This window comes from Mustela putorius, unplaced genomic scaffold, assembly GCF_011764305.1.
Source record: "Mustela putorius furo isolate JIRA1106 unplaced genomic scaffold, ASM1176430v1.1 tig00003909_pilon_pilon_pilon, whole genome shotgun sequence".
In the NCBI taxonomy this organism is placed as follows: Eukaryota; Metazoa; Chordata; class Mammalia; order Carnivora; family Mustelidae; genus Mustela; species Mustela putorius.
In genome coordinates this window covers 33,873,302-33,893,558 of record NW_025422057.1, presented here as the reverse complement: position 1 = coordinate 33,893,558, position 20,257 = coordinate 33,873,302, and the positions used below count along the sequence as shown (strand labels likewise).

At 34.8% G+C, this 20,257-nt stretch overlaps 1 protein-coding gene across 4 annotated transcripts in view; it reads left to right on the top strand.

Moving 5' to 3' along the window:
- Window positions 1–20,257, top strand: part of EXOC6 (exocyst complex component 6) — a 252,592-nt gene that overhangs the window by 129,633 nt on the left and 102,702 nt on the right. For all 4 annotated transcript variants that reach the window (XM_004749653.3, XM_004749654.3, XM_004749656.3 and 1 more), the window contains 4 exons: window positions 2,203–2,308; window positions 6,780–6,889; window positions 14,048–14,159; window positions 14,888–15,022. In XM_004749653.3, the coding sequence (XP_004749710.1) occupies window positions 2,203–2,308; window positions 6,780–6,889; window positions 14,048–14,159; window positions 14,888–15,022 (463 nt within the window). The remainder of the gene's footprint in view (window positions 1–2,202; window positions 2,309–6,779; window positions 6,890–14,047; window positions 14,160–14,887; window positions 15,023–20,257) is intronic.

The following is a 20,257-nucleotide window of genomic DNA, read 5'->3' as shown; positions in this document are numbered from 1 at the left end:
TCTTAATTCCTTTTACCTATTTCACCCATCCCTCCACTCACCTCCCCTCTGGTAACCATCTGTTTGTTGTCTATAGTATAATTTTTCCTTTAACCCCTTCTTTTAAAACACTATTTAGAAGGAAATAGAATTAGCTGAAGCCTCTCACAATATTTTAGGTGAACAGAGTTTTATTCCATACAGTCTTATTGTATCTACCTTGCACAGCATCATGATTTACAAACCTGTGCCTTTATTTCCAGCCTCTCATCAAGACCCTAGGCCCATTTATCAGTGAAATATCATTCATCCACTGCTCAAACTGTATCCTCTTGAGATCTTCTTTACCTCTGCAATGTCTCTAATGAGGTGGCACTTAACATCATCTGTCCCTTTGCCCTGTTTAGAAACCACAGATATATCCAGATTATACCTTCCTTCATAATCCTCATTTAGTTTTTAAATCCTGTCTATATATTCTACTTCTTAAACGTTCTTTCTGCCCCACTAGGACAGCTTTAATTCACATCCTTAACACCTTTTATCTAGATTATTCTTCAGTCTTTTGCACTGGCCTCTGTGTTCGTTAATGTCCCTTTTCCAGTTTGTCCTCTGTGTAGTAGACCTATTACTCCAGGCTAAAATCTGGGTGCCTCAGTTTATCCATCTGCCTGGCCTCATTTACACCATGTCTTTTGTCTACTTGACACTCCAGTAGTACTGCATTACTTGTGGTTTATTCCCTCCCATGCTCATACTTTTTTTTTTTTTTACCCCTTATGCTTTTACTTGTTATGTTCCATCCTTCAGAAGTGCTGTTCTTCCTTAATCTCTTTATTTATTTTATTTATTTTATTTTTTATTTTTTTTAGACAACTATCATATGATCTCCCTTAATCTCTTGAGAAGTATTTCTTTTTCATCTTGAAAGACTCTACAGAGCTCATGTTTTCTTTATAAAACTTTCCATGAGATAGGTCCAGCTACTCTGATAAACTTAATCATTTCTCCTTTGTGCTATTTCTCAACCTTGTACCTCTTCTATTGTATGTATAACACTATTATAAACATTATTATTTGTTTTCATATCTGTATCTCCTCTTAGGTTGAGAACAAAGATTTTGCATTTATCTTCATGAAGTAGGGAATTTTCATCACAATTACCCCAGAGGCTGGCACACAATAGATGCTCAATAAATATTCGTCATGCTGAGTTCCTGATTGAAAGAAAGTTGATGATTGGACAGCAAGTATATTTGGATAGTCTGGGTTAAGCTACAGTAACAAAAATGCCCCATATCTAAGCAGATGAACATAGACATTTTATTTCTAACACAGAAGTCCCTAGTAGGTCTAGTAGTCCAAGATCCAGGCTGTTTGTATTTGTGTTTCTACATTCTCAACATGTGGTCTGCCCTATTACCATTGGAAAGACAGTCACACAGTTAGCTCATAAGTTAGACTTGAAGCAACACCTATCACTTCCATTCACAACCCAGTGGCCAAAATTGGTGATACAGCTCTGTGCCTTTGCAAGAGGGCTGTGTAGGAGAACAGAAGGGTACTGGGTGAGTAGTAACTGTCTCTGCCTTACTAGATATAGAAGGTCCTTTTGTAAACACATTTTGAAAAGACTAAATAAAATAAATAAATAGAAGCACTGTTTTCCTCTTCAGGGAATTTATGATCTAGTTGGGAAGAGAGAAGATACTTATAATTTGAGAGTTGTCCCTAACAAGAAATACAACTGGAATACTTTTCATCTCATGGCTTTGTTTTTAATTATAGATAATGTTTGTTTTGACTGCATGTTTTAAGAATTGTTCTAGGGGGCGTCTGGCTGGTGCAGTTGGTGAAGCATGTGACTCTTGATCTCGGCGTCATGAGTTTGATTCCTACACTGAGTGTGGAGATTACTTAAATAAATAAATCTTTTTAAAAAAAATTGTTCTAGAGTAAAAAACTAAGACTAAAATGCTGAGAGGATATAAAGCAAGTGGGAGGAAGAGATTGCACATGAATTTTGAGGGACAGTAGCTTCTCAGCCTTTGGCTAAGATCAAGTGAATTTTGAGGGACAGTTTATTTTATATTGAATTTTAGAACTGTCTAATAAAATGCTTTTGAAGTAATGGTCTTTTTTTTTTTTTGGTAAGTATTGTCTTATATCACTCTAGTGATACACTTTTTTAATGTTAAATTTTCACTTCTTTTTTCTTAACAGGGACATTTTTGAAGAAGATAATTATAGCCCCATCCCTATTGTTAATGAAGAAGAATATAAAGTAGTCATCAGTAAATTTCCTTTTCAAGATCCAGACCTTGAAAAGGTACAAGTTAGTTTTTAATTCCAGAATTTTCTTAAACATAAATTCATAATAGTTATTGCTACCTAATATTGACCTGACATTGTAAGTGAGAGTGGCTTCCTTTGAAGCTTTTGTTGTTGTTGTGTTATTTGAGAAAATCAATTATGTTTTGTTAACTTTTAAAAAATTATGTTACTACTACTACGAGTGCTGCTGTTTTTACGAAGTTAAGAAGGGGCTTTCCTGGGGATATTAGGAGCAGTTGTCCCAAATGTCAGCTGAATTCCCAGGACAGGTATTAGTAACATTACGTAGATTCTAAATTAGACAATGTAAATGTTGAGTTGATTATAGGAATAGATTACATTCTAGGGAAAGAGAGGAGAATTTGTTTGAAATGTTCATCACTGTGGAAAATCTTATTTTGTGTTTTCTTTTCTAGAAATAATATACTTCGGCAAAAAGTTTATCTTGGTTAAATAAGAGGTGTATGAATGCAATTGCCACCTGTAGATTTTTCTTGAAGTAGGAATATGTATTTTTGGAGTAGAGATGTCTGAACAAAAGGTAGGATAGGGAAAGAAAATAGGCCACCATGTAGAGTATTGTGGGAATACACACGATTGCACCTGTGTATTCATACTTGTGTGTATTCATACATAGTGTTCATACCTGCACACAAGCATGCAGTTGTACCTATCTATTATCTGCGGGTAGAATCAGATCTCCTGGAAAAAGGGTATCATGTTTTCTGTTATTGTCACTTTTTTATTCTTTTTTTTCCTCTTTACTCTTTTTTATTGCCCAACTGTTTATAATTTAGTTCTTCTCTACATTTTTATTTCTTCACAATGAAGAACAAAAATGAATTTTGAGTGAGTTGTGTGAACTCTATTTGTAAATTTTTATTTTTTTATATACATAAACTAGGCATATTTTGTTTAATAGTCACTAAATACAGGACCATGTAATTCATAGCTTGTAGATTATAGCTAAGACTGCCATTACATAACATAATAGTTGTCTTCTGACACAGAAGACCAGAACATTCCACAGGTCATAGCTTTGTTTTATTTGTTTTAATTACTGGTAATAGGTTTGTTCAGACTATAGCATCTGTATAAAGATTGGATTTGGCCCCAGTTCACATGCCATCTCTGCCTGTGGCTTATTATAGGCAGATGACTTACCCTATTTGGGCATTTGTGCCACATCTGTCAAATGAGAAGTTTGAACTAAATAAGCTCTAATGTCCTTTCTAATTACACAAAATTATCTAAAATAGGTTTATAGTTAAAAAGAAGTTTGACTTTGCTTGTAGGATGCTTCCAAAATATGTAGTACCTCTTAGGATTAAGCTGGTTAGGAGTTGTCTTCATTGGTTCATATATTATTAAAAAGAGGAACTAATGTTGAAATAAAAGCTACGTGGAAAATTTAAATATGCAAGCTTAAAGAAAAATCTCATTAAGTTATTTAGTATCATTGGATATACTCCATTTTTTTCCTAATTTGAGTATACCTTTCAATTAAAACTAGTAGAAATGATATAAAGCTGTCTCAAATAACTCTAGTTATATTTTCAGTGTAAATTATATGAACAAGTAGTAAGACTGAACATATATGCAAAGATCTGTCTTTTTGCAGATAACTGTACTTTGATTAGAACACTTTGCCTAAAACAAGAACATATTCTTATTGTCTTTAATGTCATTAAAATTAAAATTCTTAAAGCTAAAATTTCTTTCAAATAGTATTGGGTTCATTATTCCGTAGAGCATAAATTGGAGGTGAGTTAGCACTTGCATCATTATCAGGTGATTTTAAAGAATAGCAACTTTTGTTGGTTTTTCTAGTACTCCTGATTGAATCTCTAAATTTGGAAAGGTTGAACCTATCAGTTCTGGAGAGACACTGCTGTGTATGAATGTTTTCATTACCAGCCAGTTCAAAGTTTCTGATGGAGGTACCTAAGAATACCTTTGTTCATTCAATTATTTATCAGTCACCTGCTATATAGTAGACACTGTGCTATTTGGTGGTTTCTTGGTTTCTGCTGTCAAGGAGCTTATAGTCAAGTAAGGGATAAATAGGACATTACAACTCACAAAATTTGGCATTCCTTAAGATAGAGGAGGCAGCATGCAGAAAGGCTGTAATTCTGTAGCATAAATTGCAAGGTAGATAAAATACAAGAGATGAAGATCAAGTAATGAAGATGAAATAGAAAGGGCCAGACTGTAATAGTCCTGGTAAACAGTGTTAGAGAATTCAGCCTTTATCCTAAGGGTTGCTGAGAAGTCACAACAAGGTTTTAAGCAATAAAACCATAATCAGATTTGTGCTTTAGAAAGATCTCTCTGGGGGCACCTGGGTGGCTCAATCAGTTAAGCATCTGACTCTTGATTTCATCTCAGGTCGTGATCTCAGGGTCATAAGATCGAGCCCTGGGATGGGCTCTGGCTGAGCATGGAGCCTGCTTAAGATTTCTCTCTCTTTCTTGGCCCTTCTCTGCCCTGCTCACACTTTCTATCCAAAAAAAGAAAGAAATGGAAGGAAAGAAAGGAAGGAAGATGGATAAATAGATTGATCGATCAATCTCTCTCTCTCTCTTTCTGGATAGTGAGTGGAGAATGGATTGGAGGAGAGTTAAGACTAATGTCTGGGAGACCAGCTAGGGGATTGTTGCAGTTATCTTGTTAAGAGAGACTGGTGACCTGAGTGGGAGTTACTGTCATGGAATTTGATTTAAGAGATGTTTAGGGGGTGCCTGGGTGGCTCAGTGGATTAAAGCCTCTGCCTTCAGCTCAGGTCATGATCCCAGAGTCCTGGGATCGAGCCCTGCATCAGGATCTCTGCTCAGCAGGGAGCCTGCTTCCTCCTCTCTCTCTGCCTGCCTCTCTGCCTCCTTGTGATTTCTGTCAAATAAATAAATAAAATCTTAAAAAAAAAAAGAGAGAGAGAGACGTTTAGGAGGGGAGAACAACAGGAGTTGGTGATTATTGCAAATGAGGGATGATGAAGATAGAGGGTAAAATATGATAGCCAAGTTTCAGACCTGAAGGATGGTAGCATTCACTAAGATAGGGAACACAGGAAGAGCAGATTTAGAAAGAAACGATAATTTCACTATTAGATCTACTGAGTATGTCCCAAATGTCACAGCTACGTGGAAGTGTCTAAGTGGTATTTAGATATATGGATTTGGACTTCAGGAGAGTTAGCCCAGAATTATAGATTTAGGAGATAATAGTACTTGCAAGGTGATTGAAGTCGTGAGAATAGATGAGATCATCCAAGGACAATATGTATGGCAAGAAAAGAAGACATGGGATAGCGTGTAATTACATAGCAATAATTTTAAGAGATAACTAGAGGAAGAGATATAGAGAAGATAGAGAAATAAAAGAAAAATCAGTTTGGGGGATGGATGCCAAGGAAGCAGAGATCATTTAAGAACCAGGAAGGAACGAACTTTGTCAGCTCCTTTAGATAAATCAGGTAACAGGAGAGCTGGAAGAGTCCATTGGATTTAACATCTGCAAGATCATTAGACACCTTGGTAAGTAAGGGTACTTTTACTGGTTTAAGTAGGTTGCAACGAATATTAAGATAGAAGTATAGATTGGAATTCATTAAGTATAAATAGGTTTTGGTAAAGGCTTTTTGGCTTTTGGTAAAAATCTTGGAGAGAATTTACCTTTTAGAGACTGAGAATTTGCCAATAGGTATCGGCTGATAAAGCAGTTTATCTAAAATGTACCCTGTAAATCATTGGCTGCACTGCTGTACGGTACTATAGGAATTACGGAATGAAATGGATATCTTGTTGAATTGGTGTCAAGCCTTCACTGAAAGGGAGTGAGGGGAATCATTAGAATTAATTGATGATACTGAGCCAGGAAGATGGCCCATAACTTTCATGGCCAACCTGACTCTTGTATTATGAATGCAAATCAACAGAGAGCTAGACATCTTTTGCAGGATACTTATTATCAAAACATACAATGGTATTGATATATGCTTTTTCTGCTTCTTAGAAGTTTTATTACATGGTTTAAGAGACAGGTCAGTTGCCACTTTATTTTCTTCAGAAATATTTTGGTTTGGGACACCTGGGTCGCTCAGTCAGTTAAGCATTTGCATTTGGCTCAGGTCATGATCTCCAGGTCCTGGGATCAAGCCCCACATCAGGCTCTCTGCTCAGCAGCGAGTCTGCTTTTCTTTCTCTCTCTCTTCCTCCCTCTCCCCTCACCCTTGGCCCTTCTCTCCCACTCGTTCTCTCTCCCTCAAATAAATAAATAAAATCTAAAAACAAACTTTTGGTTTTCTTTAAAATTTTAAGCATAACCGAGAAATATAATAGTAGGCTTTGAGATGCTGTTATTTCCTATTCAAATGTAAAAGCAATTTAATTGTTATATTTTTAGGTGAGTAGAATATCTTTCTCTAAAATTTAAAAAACATTATTAACTTGTTTTTCTTTTTACAGCAATCTTTCCCAAAGAAATTTCCCATGTCTCAGTCAGTGCCTCATATTTACATTCAAGTTAAAGAATTTATTTATGCTAGCCTTAAATTTTCAGAGTCACTTCACCGGAGGTAAGTTTACTAATAAGAAATATATCTTTATCATAGCTATTTTTATGAAACAGTAACACTTGATTTTCTGGCCTTGATTCTTTAATGGATTATTATCTCATTGGAAGGGCTTGCACATTTCAGTAACATTGAGGTTACGTTGCTGTAAATTTGGTGGTATGTATTTTTTACTTTATGTAATGTAAATCTTGAAGCTTACATAAAAATAGAGATAGGAAACTCCTGTGTTCTCAGCGTCTGTAACAATAATAAACATTTTGCCATATTTTCTTAAATTTTTTTGCTTAAGTATTTTATCTTATTTTTTTTAAGATTTTATTTATTTGAGAGAGAAAGGGAGAGAGAGAGGGGGCACATACCCCAGGGGCAGAGGCAGAGGGAGAGGGAGAGAATCTCAAGCAGACTTTGTGTTCAGTGTGGAGTCCCACATGGGGCCCATCTCATGACCCTGAGATCATGACCTGAGCCAAAACCAAGAGTAAGAGGTAATCAACTAAACCATCCATGCACCCCTTTGCTGAGTATTTTAAAAAACAAATTCCAGGGGTACCTGGGTGGCTCAGTGGGTTAAGCCTCTGCCTTCGGCTCAGGTCATGATCTCAGGGTCCTGGGATCAAGCCCCACATCAGGCTCTCTGCTCAGAAGAGAGCCTGCTTCCCCCTTTCTCTCTGCCTGCCTCTCTGCCTACTTGTGATCTCTCTCTCTCTCTCTCTCTCTCTTGTCTAGTAAATAAATAAAATCTTAAAAAAAAAAAAATTCCAGAAATAATGACATTTTACCCCTGGAAACAGTATGTGTTTCTAAAAGAATAAAGGCATTTCATTATTTAAACATCACACTTAACAAAATTAATACTATTCCATAGCATCAATTCTCTCGTCCATATCACTATTTTCTTGATTGCCCCCAAGATGTCTTTTTACCATTGGTATGCTTGCTTGCTAATAACAGTTTGCTACTGTTACTCTTTCTAGAGCTTTTATTAATTAATTTAATTTTAATTCATATAGTTAATATGCAGTGTTATATCAGTTTTAGGTATACAATGTAGTGATTTAGTAGTTCTGTACAGTACTCAGTGCTCTTTATAAGTCTGTTCTTTAATCCACTTCACCTGTTTCACCCATCTCTTCCTCTGATAACCATCAGTTTGTTCTCTCTCTTTTCTTCTTTTGCTCATTTGTTTTGTTTCTTAAATCGCACATATGAGTGAAATCATGTGGTATTTGTCTTTCTCTAACTGATTTATTTCACCTAGCATTATACTCTAGCTCTATCCATGTTGTTGCAGATGGCAAGATTTCATTCTTTTTTATGGCTGAGTAATATTCTGTTTTTTATATATGTGTGTGTGTGTGTGTGTGTGTGTGTGTGTGTATCACTTCTTCTTTAATGGACACTTGGGCTGCTGTAGTTGGGGTCCAAATAAGAGTCACACCTTGGATTTGTTGTTAATTTTTTTCCCAATATTCTTTCTTTTTTTCCACCTTTTTCTTTAGTTGTTTAGATCTTATTCATTTATTTCAGTTTTTCTGTTGCTCAGGTTACCAGTAACTAGATAATATCTCTACTTTGTGTTATTCACTTGTCAAAAAACTGATATTCTTAATAGTTTTTTCCTTAATTAGGTTTAAAGTGAGGATTAAAAAAACAAACAGAATTAAAGAATGTTGTAGCAAATTGGTATCGTACTCAGTAATGGAGAGCAGTACAGCAGTTGTTGGTAGCTGTAGTGAACTTGATTTTAGATGAGAGAATACCATTTATCTGGTGTGACGAAGTAATACCCAATGTTTATGGAGTTGGGAAATGGGATGTTATTCCTGTTTTGCTGACAAATAAACTGAGGCTCAGAGAGGCTATGTCATCCAGAATGACCCAGCTAGTTAGTTAGAGAGCTGGGATGAAGGAAGAAGTCTTCTGACTCCCATATCAGTGAAAGTGTCTGGCATTTAAGGAACGACCAGTTAATGTTAGGACGTTTATCTTTTTTTTTTTTTTTAAAGATTTTATTTATTTATTTGTCAGAGAGAAAGCGAGCGAGATTGAGCACAGGCAGACAGAGTGGAAGGCAGAGTCAGAGGGAGAAGCAGGCTCCCTGCGGAGCAAGGAGCCCGATGTGGGACTCGATCCCAGGACGCTGGGATCATGACCTGAGCCGAAGGCAGCTGCTTAACCAACTGAGCCACCCAGGCGTCCCAAGACGTTTATCTTTATGCCACCTTTGTTCAGGCTACCTAGATGGACCTTGCATTATAGTCACATGATGTATTTCTAATTGTGAATACACTCTGGAAGAGAGAGTGGTGAAGCTGGCTTTCACAATCTCCCTCTCTGAATTCTATTCTTCTGAATTTGTATCTTGAATAGCAGGAAATACCTTTCAGCATGAAACTCTTCTGAATTTTAAGTCATAAGAAAGGCATGAAAGCAGTAGTACATGTATAACAGTCATTTATTTTTCAAGCTGAAACAGAACAATGACAGTTGTTTTTATTTTATTGTATCTGTGTCTCTTATTGTAAGCTACCACTATTTTGGATATAAAGAGCATATAAGGGGTGCCTGAGTGGCTCAGTGGGTTAAGCTTCTGCCTTCAGCTCAAGTCATGATCTTGGGGTCCTGGGATCGAGCCCCGCATCGGACTCTCTGTTCAGTGGGGAGCCTGCTTCCCCCTCTCTCTACCTGCCTCTCTGCCTACTTGTGATTTCTCTCTCTGTCAAATAAATAAATAAAATCTTTTAAAAAAATTAAGAGCATATAAATAAATGGAGGAAGAAATGTGTCTTCTGCTAGCATAAAAGAGTTACCTGATTTTAGGTCTTAACACTGCTTTTTCCTTGCAAATAGAGATCTTTAAAAGATTTCTTAATTTTTGCTCCTGATAATGTATGGATTGGAGAAAAAAGGAAAAAAAGGAAGATAAATGAATGGTATCAGTTGTGCTATGTATTTCTCACAAGCCAGTGATTCTCAAAGTGTAGTCCTCAGACCAGCAGCGTTAGGATCACATGGGAAATTATTAGAAATGCCACCTCAGACCTATTAAATCTGAGGGTGGGGCCCTGGGTTTTATCAAGACCTCTGGGTAATTCTGATGCACTTTGCACTTGAAGAACCACTGCATTAAGCTCTTTAAGCTTCATTGTATTCTACCATCTCTTATACCAAAGTCTCTAAAGATACATTTCAAAGACATTAGCTTTTAACTTCAATCATAAAATTCTTTGTACTGCACAGCATGATATGATCTAGCACTTGAAAACCAATGGATAAACGAGAGTATTAACTGAAAATGATTAACAAATTACTGCAATGGTAGTTTTCAACAGTGGAACCTCAAATGGTCTGAGAGCCACCAGTAATTTATGCCTGTCTTGTTTTTCTTTTACCATTCTAAGTTTTTTATTTGGACAGAGGCACTATAATACAGTGGTTAAGAATATAAACTTCAGGGCGCCTAGGTGGCTCAGTGGGTTAAGGCCTCTACCTTCGGCTCAGGTTGTGATCTCAGGGTCCTGGGGTTGAGCCCCGGGTCAGGCTCTCTGCTTGGCAGGGAGCCTTCTTCCTCCTCTCTCTCTCTCTGACTCTCTGCCTGCTGGTGATCTCTGTCAAATAAATAAAATAAAATCTTTAAAAAAAAAAAAGAATATCAACTTCAGACTTAGATCTTAGTTTGAGTCTTGATGGTGGCACTCACTAGTTCTAGTAGGATGTTGAGCAAGTCACTTAATCTGTTTAAATTGCAGTTTCCTCATTTGTAAAATGAGTGAATTAATTCATACAGTGGTTGTAAGAATTAAGTGAGGTAGTGCAGGTGTATAAGGCACTCGGCATAGTGCCTGGCATATGGTAAGCACATAGTTACTTTAGAGAGGATGGGATATTACATTATTAGACATGAGACTGGAACTTGGAGTGTTTATATATTATTTTGTAAGCATGAGGGAATCGTTGAAGAATTTTTAAGTAAAGAATGACATTATTAGAGTTATGTTCTAGATTGTTTACTCTGGAGACCTCAGTGTGGATGATAGATTGGAGTGGGATTAAAAAAAAAAAGTCATGTTGAACTATTGAAGGCAGTGGTTCAAGAAGGGAGATAAAGACTGAAAATAGAATCAGTGGTGATGAAGAGGAAGGAATATAAGCAAGAAGTATTTAAGAGCCTGCTATTACCTGGTACTTAGGAATAATTAGAAGGTGAAGTTAAGGGAAGTTAACAATTTGACCTACCTTTGGGTGGACTTGAATTTGTTCATATACTCTCAAATAGATTCTGGTTGTAGTTAGTCTAAATCTTTGAAAACAATGATGCATGCATTCATCTGTTCTAAACATATGCATGTGAAAAGGAGAAACAAGTATCTTTTCAACATCCTACAACTTGGCTCAAGTGGTGTATTTCAGAGTTATTCTTGAAGCTGCGGTCTTTGCTCTATAATATTGATTCCTCTCATCTTTTACTTTAAATGTAGATTATTTTAACATTTTTTAAATAGGTAGTGTATACAACTTGCATATCCTAATATGTACTTTTTACTGCTTAATTTAAATGTTGATTATTGAAAAATAGGACTGACATCTAATTAAGATATTGTTAAACTGTAGAAAGTATAGTGTCCTAGCAGTTTGCAATTAACTTTTGTTTTATTTACAGAGGAGAGACATTGGGTATTTGTTATCTGATATTTTTACTGCATTTTTAACACCATAGATAAAAGTCATTAGTCATAATATTATGTCTAATTTTCCCTAAAGCCTCCCTATTGTCTTACTAGAACTAGAATTGGCACCTCAGTTCTGACTTTTTAGGTGAACTCCTAGCCTTTCAGGAAGTCCGTGTTGTGAACTAATGCTGGGGCAGAAAAGATTGTGAAGCTTTTTTTCCCTCTGTCTTTGACAAGAGTATCTGTCACTTTTGTTAATTCAGTATCTAATCATTGTAATGAACTCTCTATGAACATAAGTTATTCATTCAACAAGGCTTTTATGTTTACATTTTTTAAAAAATTATGCTTTACTAAATACATTGGCTATTTTCATTTTGTTAATAAGACAATTGACAGTTCAGATTACAGAGACAGCACCAGCATAGTTTATTTAAAAATATGTAAATCTAAATTTGTTTGAGATCATCAGGTTTCTGACATACATTTTTATTTTAAAAATTTGTATCTGTGATCTGAAATTGAGCTATTAGAGTTCCTTTGTTCTTTTATTTGTCATTAAAAAGTTATGGAAAAAATCACTTTCTGGGTTTAAAGCTCTTTTATTATGTTTAAACATATTTGGAGTTTGATTTTTAGAACCAGAAGATGCCTCAGAGCTTTTTATTACAAATGTTTGGGTTTCTTTTTATATATGAATAAAAGTAGGGCTGGAGAATGAAATGACTTCATGAAGAGACTTCAAAGTCTCAACTACTTGGTCACAGAGGAAACATCTGGACCTAATATGATCTGTAAGAAATTTTCAGTTTGCATGAGAGATTAAGCTATATAATATTTTAAGAGGTTTGTTATAATTGATTTAATTATGAAATTTTTTTTAAATGTAGGAAGAGTATGGGTTATATAGGCTCAAAGGACAAGTAGTTAAGGAAAATATTGCTCAGTTGAGATAAAAACCTGATGGTGGAAATACTGGTCATTGTCAGGTAAATCTTGTTAGCACAAATAGGACATAGGTGCTGATAGTTTTCTTTCTTTGCTTTCACCTAAGCAAGAAAAAGGTTATGCATTGACTCAGCATCAAGGAAGTTCAGGGAAATTAACAGAAGGCATTATATATACTGGATAAGTTTTCATCTGAGAAGTATGCTATTCAGGGTGTCTTTAAGCATAATTTGAGTGTGTCAGAAAAGAAACCAGAGGAGTAGGTAACCACCTCTTTTTTGACAGAGTGAGTATATTGATTGTTCTAGGACACTGTTGATAGATTAGCAAGAGTTCTCTGTCCCAGAGTTTGTTGTCAAGTAACCCTGGAACCCTACTGGGAAGTCTTGATTTTAGTTGTAAAAAATCAGAAAAATATTCTTTTAGGTATGTTAGAGTTAGGGTTAGCAGATATTGAAAAAAATGCCTGCGTTAAAATGGAGAACATTGGAATAGTAGTGAGAAGTACCTGTGTTTTGTCAAATCTTGCTCTATTTGCAATTAAAAAATAAATATAAACTATAAATACTTGTGCTTCATGGATTATTAAGAGTAACATTTTAATAAAAGAGAAAGGATGCTAAAATTTTAGTCTGTATAGCAGTGGTTCTCAGCTGGAGTAATTCCACCCCGAGACCCCAGGTACATTTGGCAATGTCTTTGGGCTCCCAGCCACAACTTAGGGGGAAGGGAGCTACTTGCATCTAGTGGGTAGAGGCCAGGAATGGTGCTAAACATCCTTCAATGCATCCTCAAAGCACAGCACAGCCCCACAGCAAAAAATGATCTTGCATGAAATGTTAACAGTGCTGAGACTGAGAAAACTTAGTGTAAGAACAGTATAATCCTTTTGATAATGAAGCTATATATATTAATATATATATGAAGAAGTCATTATTTACTTAAATCAAAGGTCTAGTGCTTAGGAGAAAATAAAAAGCTTGTTAGTGCTAGCCTAGCAATCTTGAGGATGTTAAGAAATATCATAGAGTTTTCTTTTTTTCTTTGCACCAAATTAAAACTAGTGTAAGGTAATTATGTTTACTTTTTTGAATCTTTTAAAAAAAATCTCAGTGGACACAATATTTTTGTTATATTAAAGTTAAATCTAGTAATTAATTATATCTAGAAAGAGCTCACATCAATTTACATTTAAAAATAATTTTAGTTGTAGTTGTATTTGAAGTGTCTTTAGAAGTATCCTATAGTGGAGTCATAATTTAAGAATAATTTTATTTCCCTTTATACTAAGTACCCCATGGTTTTATTGTAATGGTTAATGGAATACATTTAAATTATGCCATAAATGAACATTCTGCTTTGTTAAAAATGTTGTTTTTGTGACAGAATTGAATTTGGAGATTTAATAAATTTGGATAATTTATTTAAAGATATAAAAGAATGAGGTGGAGCAAATTATTGTAGTTAATTGTGTTAAATCATTCAGGAAGCTAACTATACCTTTGTGGAAAGCAAAATAATAATCAACTTTTATTTTTAGCTCAACAGAAATAGATGATATGCTTAGAAAATCTACAAATCTGCTGCTGACCAGAACTTTGAGTAGCTGTTTACTGAATCTTATTAGAAAACCTCATATAGGTTTGACAGAGGTAGGTAAAAAAAAAAAATACTAGTTAAATCTTCATTATATGAAAAAAATGTATAAGTTATCACTAAATATCATCCTGTAAAACTAGATTTCTATTTTCTTTAATTTATTTTATTTTTAAAGATTTATTTATTTTAGAGAGAGGGTATAGGCCTGTGTGGGGAGGGGCTGAGGAAGAGGAATAGGAAGAGAGAGAATCTTGAGCAGACTCCCTGCTAACCGCAGAGCTCCATATGGGACTTGATCTCATAACTCTGAGATGATGACCTGAGCCAAAATCAAGAGTCAGACACTTAACCAACTGAGCCATCCAGATGCCCCATCTGTTTTGAATTTATTAGTAGAAGTGGATTTTTTTTTTAGTGTAAATTCAAGCTATTTGAGGGGAAAGGGTTTACATGGAGAATATTAAAACACATATGTAGATCTGTGATTGCCAGACTTTCTATGAAAAATGAAAATACTCATTTTTTAACTTGGTAAATGTATAAAATTTGGAAAAGTACTTTTAAGAGTTGTTCTAAGTTAGACTCTTGATTTTTTTTTTTTAATTATAGCATTTATAGTATTTGCAGCAGACTTTTGAAATCAGATAATCCCTTGTATCCTATAAAGCTATAATTATGCAGAAATGGTACAATTGCTGAAAATAATAATTCATTTTCATAAACCAGATGGTTTTGTGTACATGTAACCTACATTTTAACAGATTTATTTTGTATTTTCTAGCTAGTGCAAATCATCATAAACACAACACACTTGGAACAAGCTTGCAAATACCTTGAGGACTTTATAACTAATATTACAAACATTTCTCAAGAGACTGTTCATACCACAAGACTTTATGGACTTTCTACTTTTAAGGTATGTAAAAATCTGACCAAAAAGTTTTATTTCTATTACTATAAGCAAACTTTAAAAAATATAAGACAATTTTTATCATACACTTGATTCCATTATATTCTGAACCATTGAAAATTAGAGATTAATCATTGTCAACAACAAATAGATAAATGTGAGTTTCCTTTTGGCATTTTAAACATCGTCCCTAAAATGGAGAAAAATGTATTGATTTTCCACAACTATATTACACTTTGTTCATGTTTTGAAGACTTACAGTATTGCTAAATCAGCTTTAACTGGATTTCTGTTAATGTCTCACAGTTCCATAATTAATTTTATATGTAATGTGTATACATGTGTGTGTTTGGAAATTAAAAATGTAAGATGAATTAGATAAGTGTAAGACTGGCTTTATATTCTTTATTAACTCTGATCTGAAGAAAAATAAATATTACCTTTTTACATCTTACCAAAGTCCTATGTTCTTCTGAATGGAAAGATTTCTGTTTATATAATACTGTGTGCTATCCCAAAAGATTAATTAATGGTTGTTTTAAGAATAATGGTAGATTGAATAATTTCATTAATTTGTTTTATAAACTGTTTCATAATTTTATTGATTTGGGGTCATATAGATGAGACCCTGGCATAATCTTATAATATAAATCCCTTTTCATTGACCAGTTTATTAAATTAATATAAACCACTTACTGATCTCTTATCTTTAAAATAGGCTGGCTAGTTTAATTTTTTTTTTTTAAGATTTTATTTATTCATTTGGTAGAGAGAGAAAGCATGAGCGGGGGAAGGGCAGAAGGAGAAACAGGCTGTCTGGTGAGCAGGGAGCGGAGCAGGGAGCCGGCTCTGGGTCTCAATCCCAGGACCCTGTCATACCTGAGCTGAAGACAGATGCTTAACCAACTGAGCCAACCAGGTGCCCCTAGGCTGGCTAGTTTAACCTCATATTCCTTTCTAAGTTTTTTATTAAAGTGTTACCATGCTTTTACTCTTGATATATTATAAATTACCACCTTGGCTCCTATAATTATATTATAATCATTTACATTTTAAAAAATTCAATATACTTGTATTTAGAAATAACTAATGTTAACAATAACCACACTTCGAAAGTGTGAAGTCCAGAAATTGGCTCCTAAAATTATCTGGTTGGTTCCCAGATCTTACGTTTTTCTGATGGTTCCTGAGCTCATATAGTCATCCTGATACATTAAAGCACAAATGCAGATGACATCTGAGTGAGCAAATAGATGAAATTAGTTATTAAAACTGAGACAGAAACTTCACAAAGCAGACATTGATTTATTCAGGTAGTATAGTACAGTAATTAACGGCAATATACTCTGGAGTTAGACTATTGTGTGACTTTGGGCACATTTTTCAACTGTTAATGTTTTACAGGTTTTTTTTTTCTATAAAATTTGAGTAGTAATGTATTACCTATGTCACACAATTATTATGGAGTTTAAAGATACTTAGTGTAGTGTCATTTGTTGTACATCATCTATGCTCTGAGTGCTCTATTAGGTGCTGAAAATATAAAAATGTATCCCTGCCTCAAGAAGCTCATAGGAGAAAAAAATCTATAAAAAAGACACTTGACAATATGGTGTGTTAAGTACTATAACATGGGAGGAAAGTCCACAAGTTTTTGCATATTTTTCTAATCCAATGACAAATTATTTTCTTTTATATTGGACTTTACACAATCTTTCTTCTTTTTCATTATTGTTCTCTATCCTTATGTCCATATGTTACTCATATACTGTCAAGAAGAGATTTGCTAAGGACTGGAGTTGTAAGCATATTTAACTGTTAACATTATATTTAACAAGCTTACTCTGTACTCTCATTAAAACATGAATTGCCTTGACATCTGGTATATCTAGGGATTTTCAAGCAAATTTCCTTTTCATTTATAAGTCAAAGGACCAAGACACTGGAACATGCTACTTTTAGATTAAGGGATCTTAGAACTATACTTCCCCAAATCTGCTTGTTGGGAGGAATGTTTAGATATGTTAGCTCCGGTTCATCATTCCAGTGGTCCCTTAAGTTATAGATAATTTAGTTGAAACTATAATTGCTATAGAATACTCGTTGGGTTTTCTTGGAAATCAGAAAATCAAGTGCAGCCTGTACAAATAGTAGAGCATCCTTGTTTTTTGTTGTTTGTTTTTTGTTTTGTTTTCACACAGAACTCAGGAAGCCTTTCTATTTTATGAAATGAGAACAAGAGCTGTGCTCATTTCTACCTTTTGTCTGTTTCAAGGGAAGTTTGTCTTAAACTATAATATAAGGAAGCAATTTAATAATGAGAGTTATTAAATCATTATGAAAGTGAATTATTGAGTGAGATTGGGGGGAATTTCCATTCCTAGGGAACAGTCAGTCTATTACATACTCTTTCAAGGAGCTGATTAAAGTACAGTCTTGATTACAGACTTTAGCATACATTGCTTAGTTAACCTCTTAGCCTAATTCTTTTCAGTCCAGTGACCCTAGCAAACATATTCCTATTTAGTTGCCCAGTGATTATGGAAATAAGCATTTAAAGGTTCTTTTACCCACACCCCATTTGTTTCCCCTCCAAAAAACACAGATGCATACACAAAGTCCTTGATTTTTACCTTTGCTTATTTTATGAAATATTATATAAACTCTCTTGTTAGCATGCCTTTATTTTGCTAAATCTGTGAGTGATACAAAAGAAGTTAAGTAACTAGTTCTAGCCTCAAGCAGTACCTCAGCTTTTTGAAATTAACCTGGACCCACACTGAGAGCTACTTTAAGACTTCTGACTGAAAAGATTTGCATCAGAATGGAGGGGGAAAGATGGGAATACCATTACCTTTCTAATCTATATAGTAGAGAAATGGCCCAGTTTTTCTTTGGCATCAGAGCTCTTTAACTTTGCTCCAGGGAGTTTTTCCAACCTGCCATTCTAAAAAGCCCTGGCTGTGATTCCAACTGTAAGTGCCTACATGGAATATGCTTCTGATTCTTTTTCTAATTTGCTGTTTTAAAATCTGTTGATGACTGTGTAGCAAAGTTTTTTTTTTTTAGAATTATGGTTAAAGTGACAGTGGTAAGTTGTCTTTGATCATGAGCTTGAAATTCTCATCCTATAGAGCAAGGACATGGTACATGGACTATTACAAAATCTTTTAAAATTAAGTGTAATATATATATATATGTATATACATATATATATATACACACAATTTATATATGCAAAAGTTATAAATATATATAGCTCAATTAATTATTAAAGGTAAATACAGACTTCTAGTTTCCATTCTAGTATGCAAAGAGCTTGGAAGTTGTCACTGTGTCCTGACAAGTAAAAAAAACTGAAAAATAAATTTCTTTGATCTGTCAGAGAAGTGAGATCATAGGGCAAACTGCTGGTCCCCAGATTGGAGAGAGACAGACTGAAAAATACAGAGAACCACAATTTAATGGAGCCATAAACTTCCACAGGAATCAGTATTGGAAAACCTGAACTGTATTAATGAATTGCTGGAGGCTCAGTGTGGACAAGTTAGGGAGTTAAAACTCAAGGGGGACCCCATCTGGGTGGGGCTTACACTTTTGTGAGTTGTCCCTCCTGGAGCTCTACCAGTTTCTTCCAGTGAAGACTGAAGAATAATCTTCTTGTGCTTCCAGCAATGGGGAAGGAAAAAGAACCATTTTGAAATACACCAGAGCATTCTGTTCTATTCTTCTTAACAAGACCTAACCTCAAAAGAAACTATGTACCAGTGCCTGAACTGTTGGGTTTTCTTTTATCAGAGCCTAATCAGATTGGGGGAAGGGAAATATCCAACTCCAGCTGCTATTGCCATCTTGTTCCATCAAAGGGGAAGAAATGAGAAGCACTTGTGAAGTTTTATATCCAAGGAGCAAAGCTCACTTAAAGATTGCAACCCAGTCAACTATACTTAAATAATAAAAATTAAGACAATAACAACAACAACAAATCCTGTGACCTTAAGCATGACTATAGAGCACTTCCTCTCCCCTTACGCCTTACCACCACATTACTAAAGTCTTACTTATTACAGTTCCTTTCACCGAGTACATCATGTCTGTTTGGCAAGAAAAAAATTCATGGAAGACTAAAAGACAAAAAGCACAGTTTGAAGAGTAGAGTAAGTATTGGAACCAGATTCAGATATGTCAGGGATATTAGAATTATCAGATCGGGAATTTTTTAAAAATTATGATTAATATGCGTCTAAGGACATAATGGATAATGTAGACAATATGAAAGAACAGATGGCTAATGTAAGCAGAGAAATGGAAAGTCTAAGAAAGTCAAAAAGAAAGACTAGAGATCAAAAGCAATATAACAGAAATGAAGAGTGCCTTTGATGCACTCATTAATAGAGTAGACACAGCTGAGGAAAGAATCTCTGAGCTTAGGGATATGTCAATAGAAACTTCCAAAACAGAGACAAAGAGAAAAAAATACTTAAAAAAAATTAAACAGAATATCTAAGAATTGTGGGATAACTACAAAAGGTAAACATACATAGAATGGGAATATGTTTAGGAGAAAAAAGAGAGAAAGGGACAGAAGCAAAATCTGATGCAGTATTTTTTTTTTTAAATTTTATTTATTTATTTGACAGAGATTGCAAGTAGAGAGACAGGCAGAGAGAGAGGAAGGGAAGCAGGCTCCCTACTGAGCAGACAGCCCGACACAGAGCTGGATCCCAGGACCTGGGGACCATGACCCAAGCCGAAAGCAGAGGCTTTTACCCACTAAGCCACCCAGCTGACCCTTTGATTCAGTTTTGATTGAGAATTTCTCCCAAATTAATGTCAGACACTAAACCGTGGATCCAGAAAGCTTAGAGAATACCAAGCAGGATAAATACCAAAATAATTACACCTAGGCATATCATATTCAAACTGCACAAAATTAAAGATAACCCCGAAAGAAACCAGAAGGAAAAACACCTTACCCAGAGTTAACAAAAATAAGAATTATATCTGACTTCTTTTTGTAAAACATGTAAGCAAGAAGAGAATGGAGTGAAATATCAAAAGTGTTGAGTGAAAAACACCCACCAACCTAGAATTTCATATCCTGTGAAATTATCCTTCAAAACTGAAGGAGAGAGACTTTCTCAGACAAAAATTAAGGGCATTAGTGGCCAGTTGACCTGCCTTGCAAGAAGTGTTAAAATAACTTCTTCAGAGACAAATGATCTAGGTCAGGAACTCAGG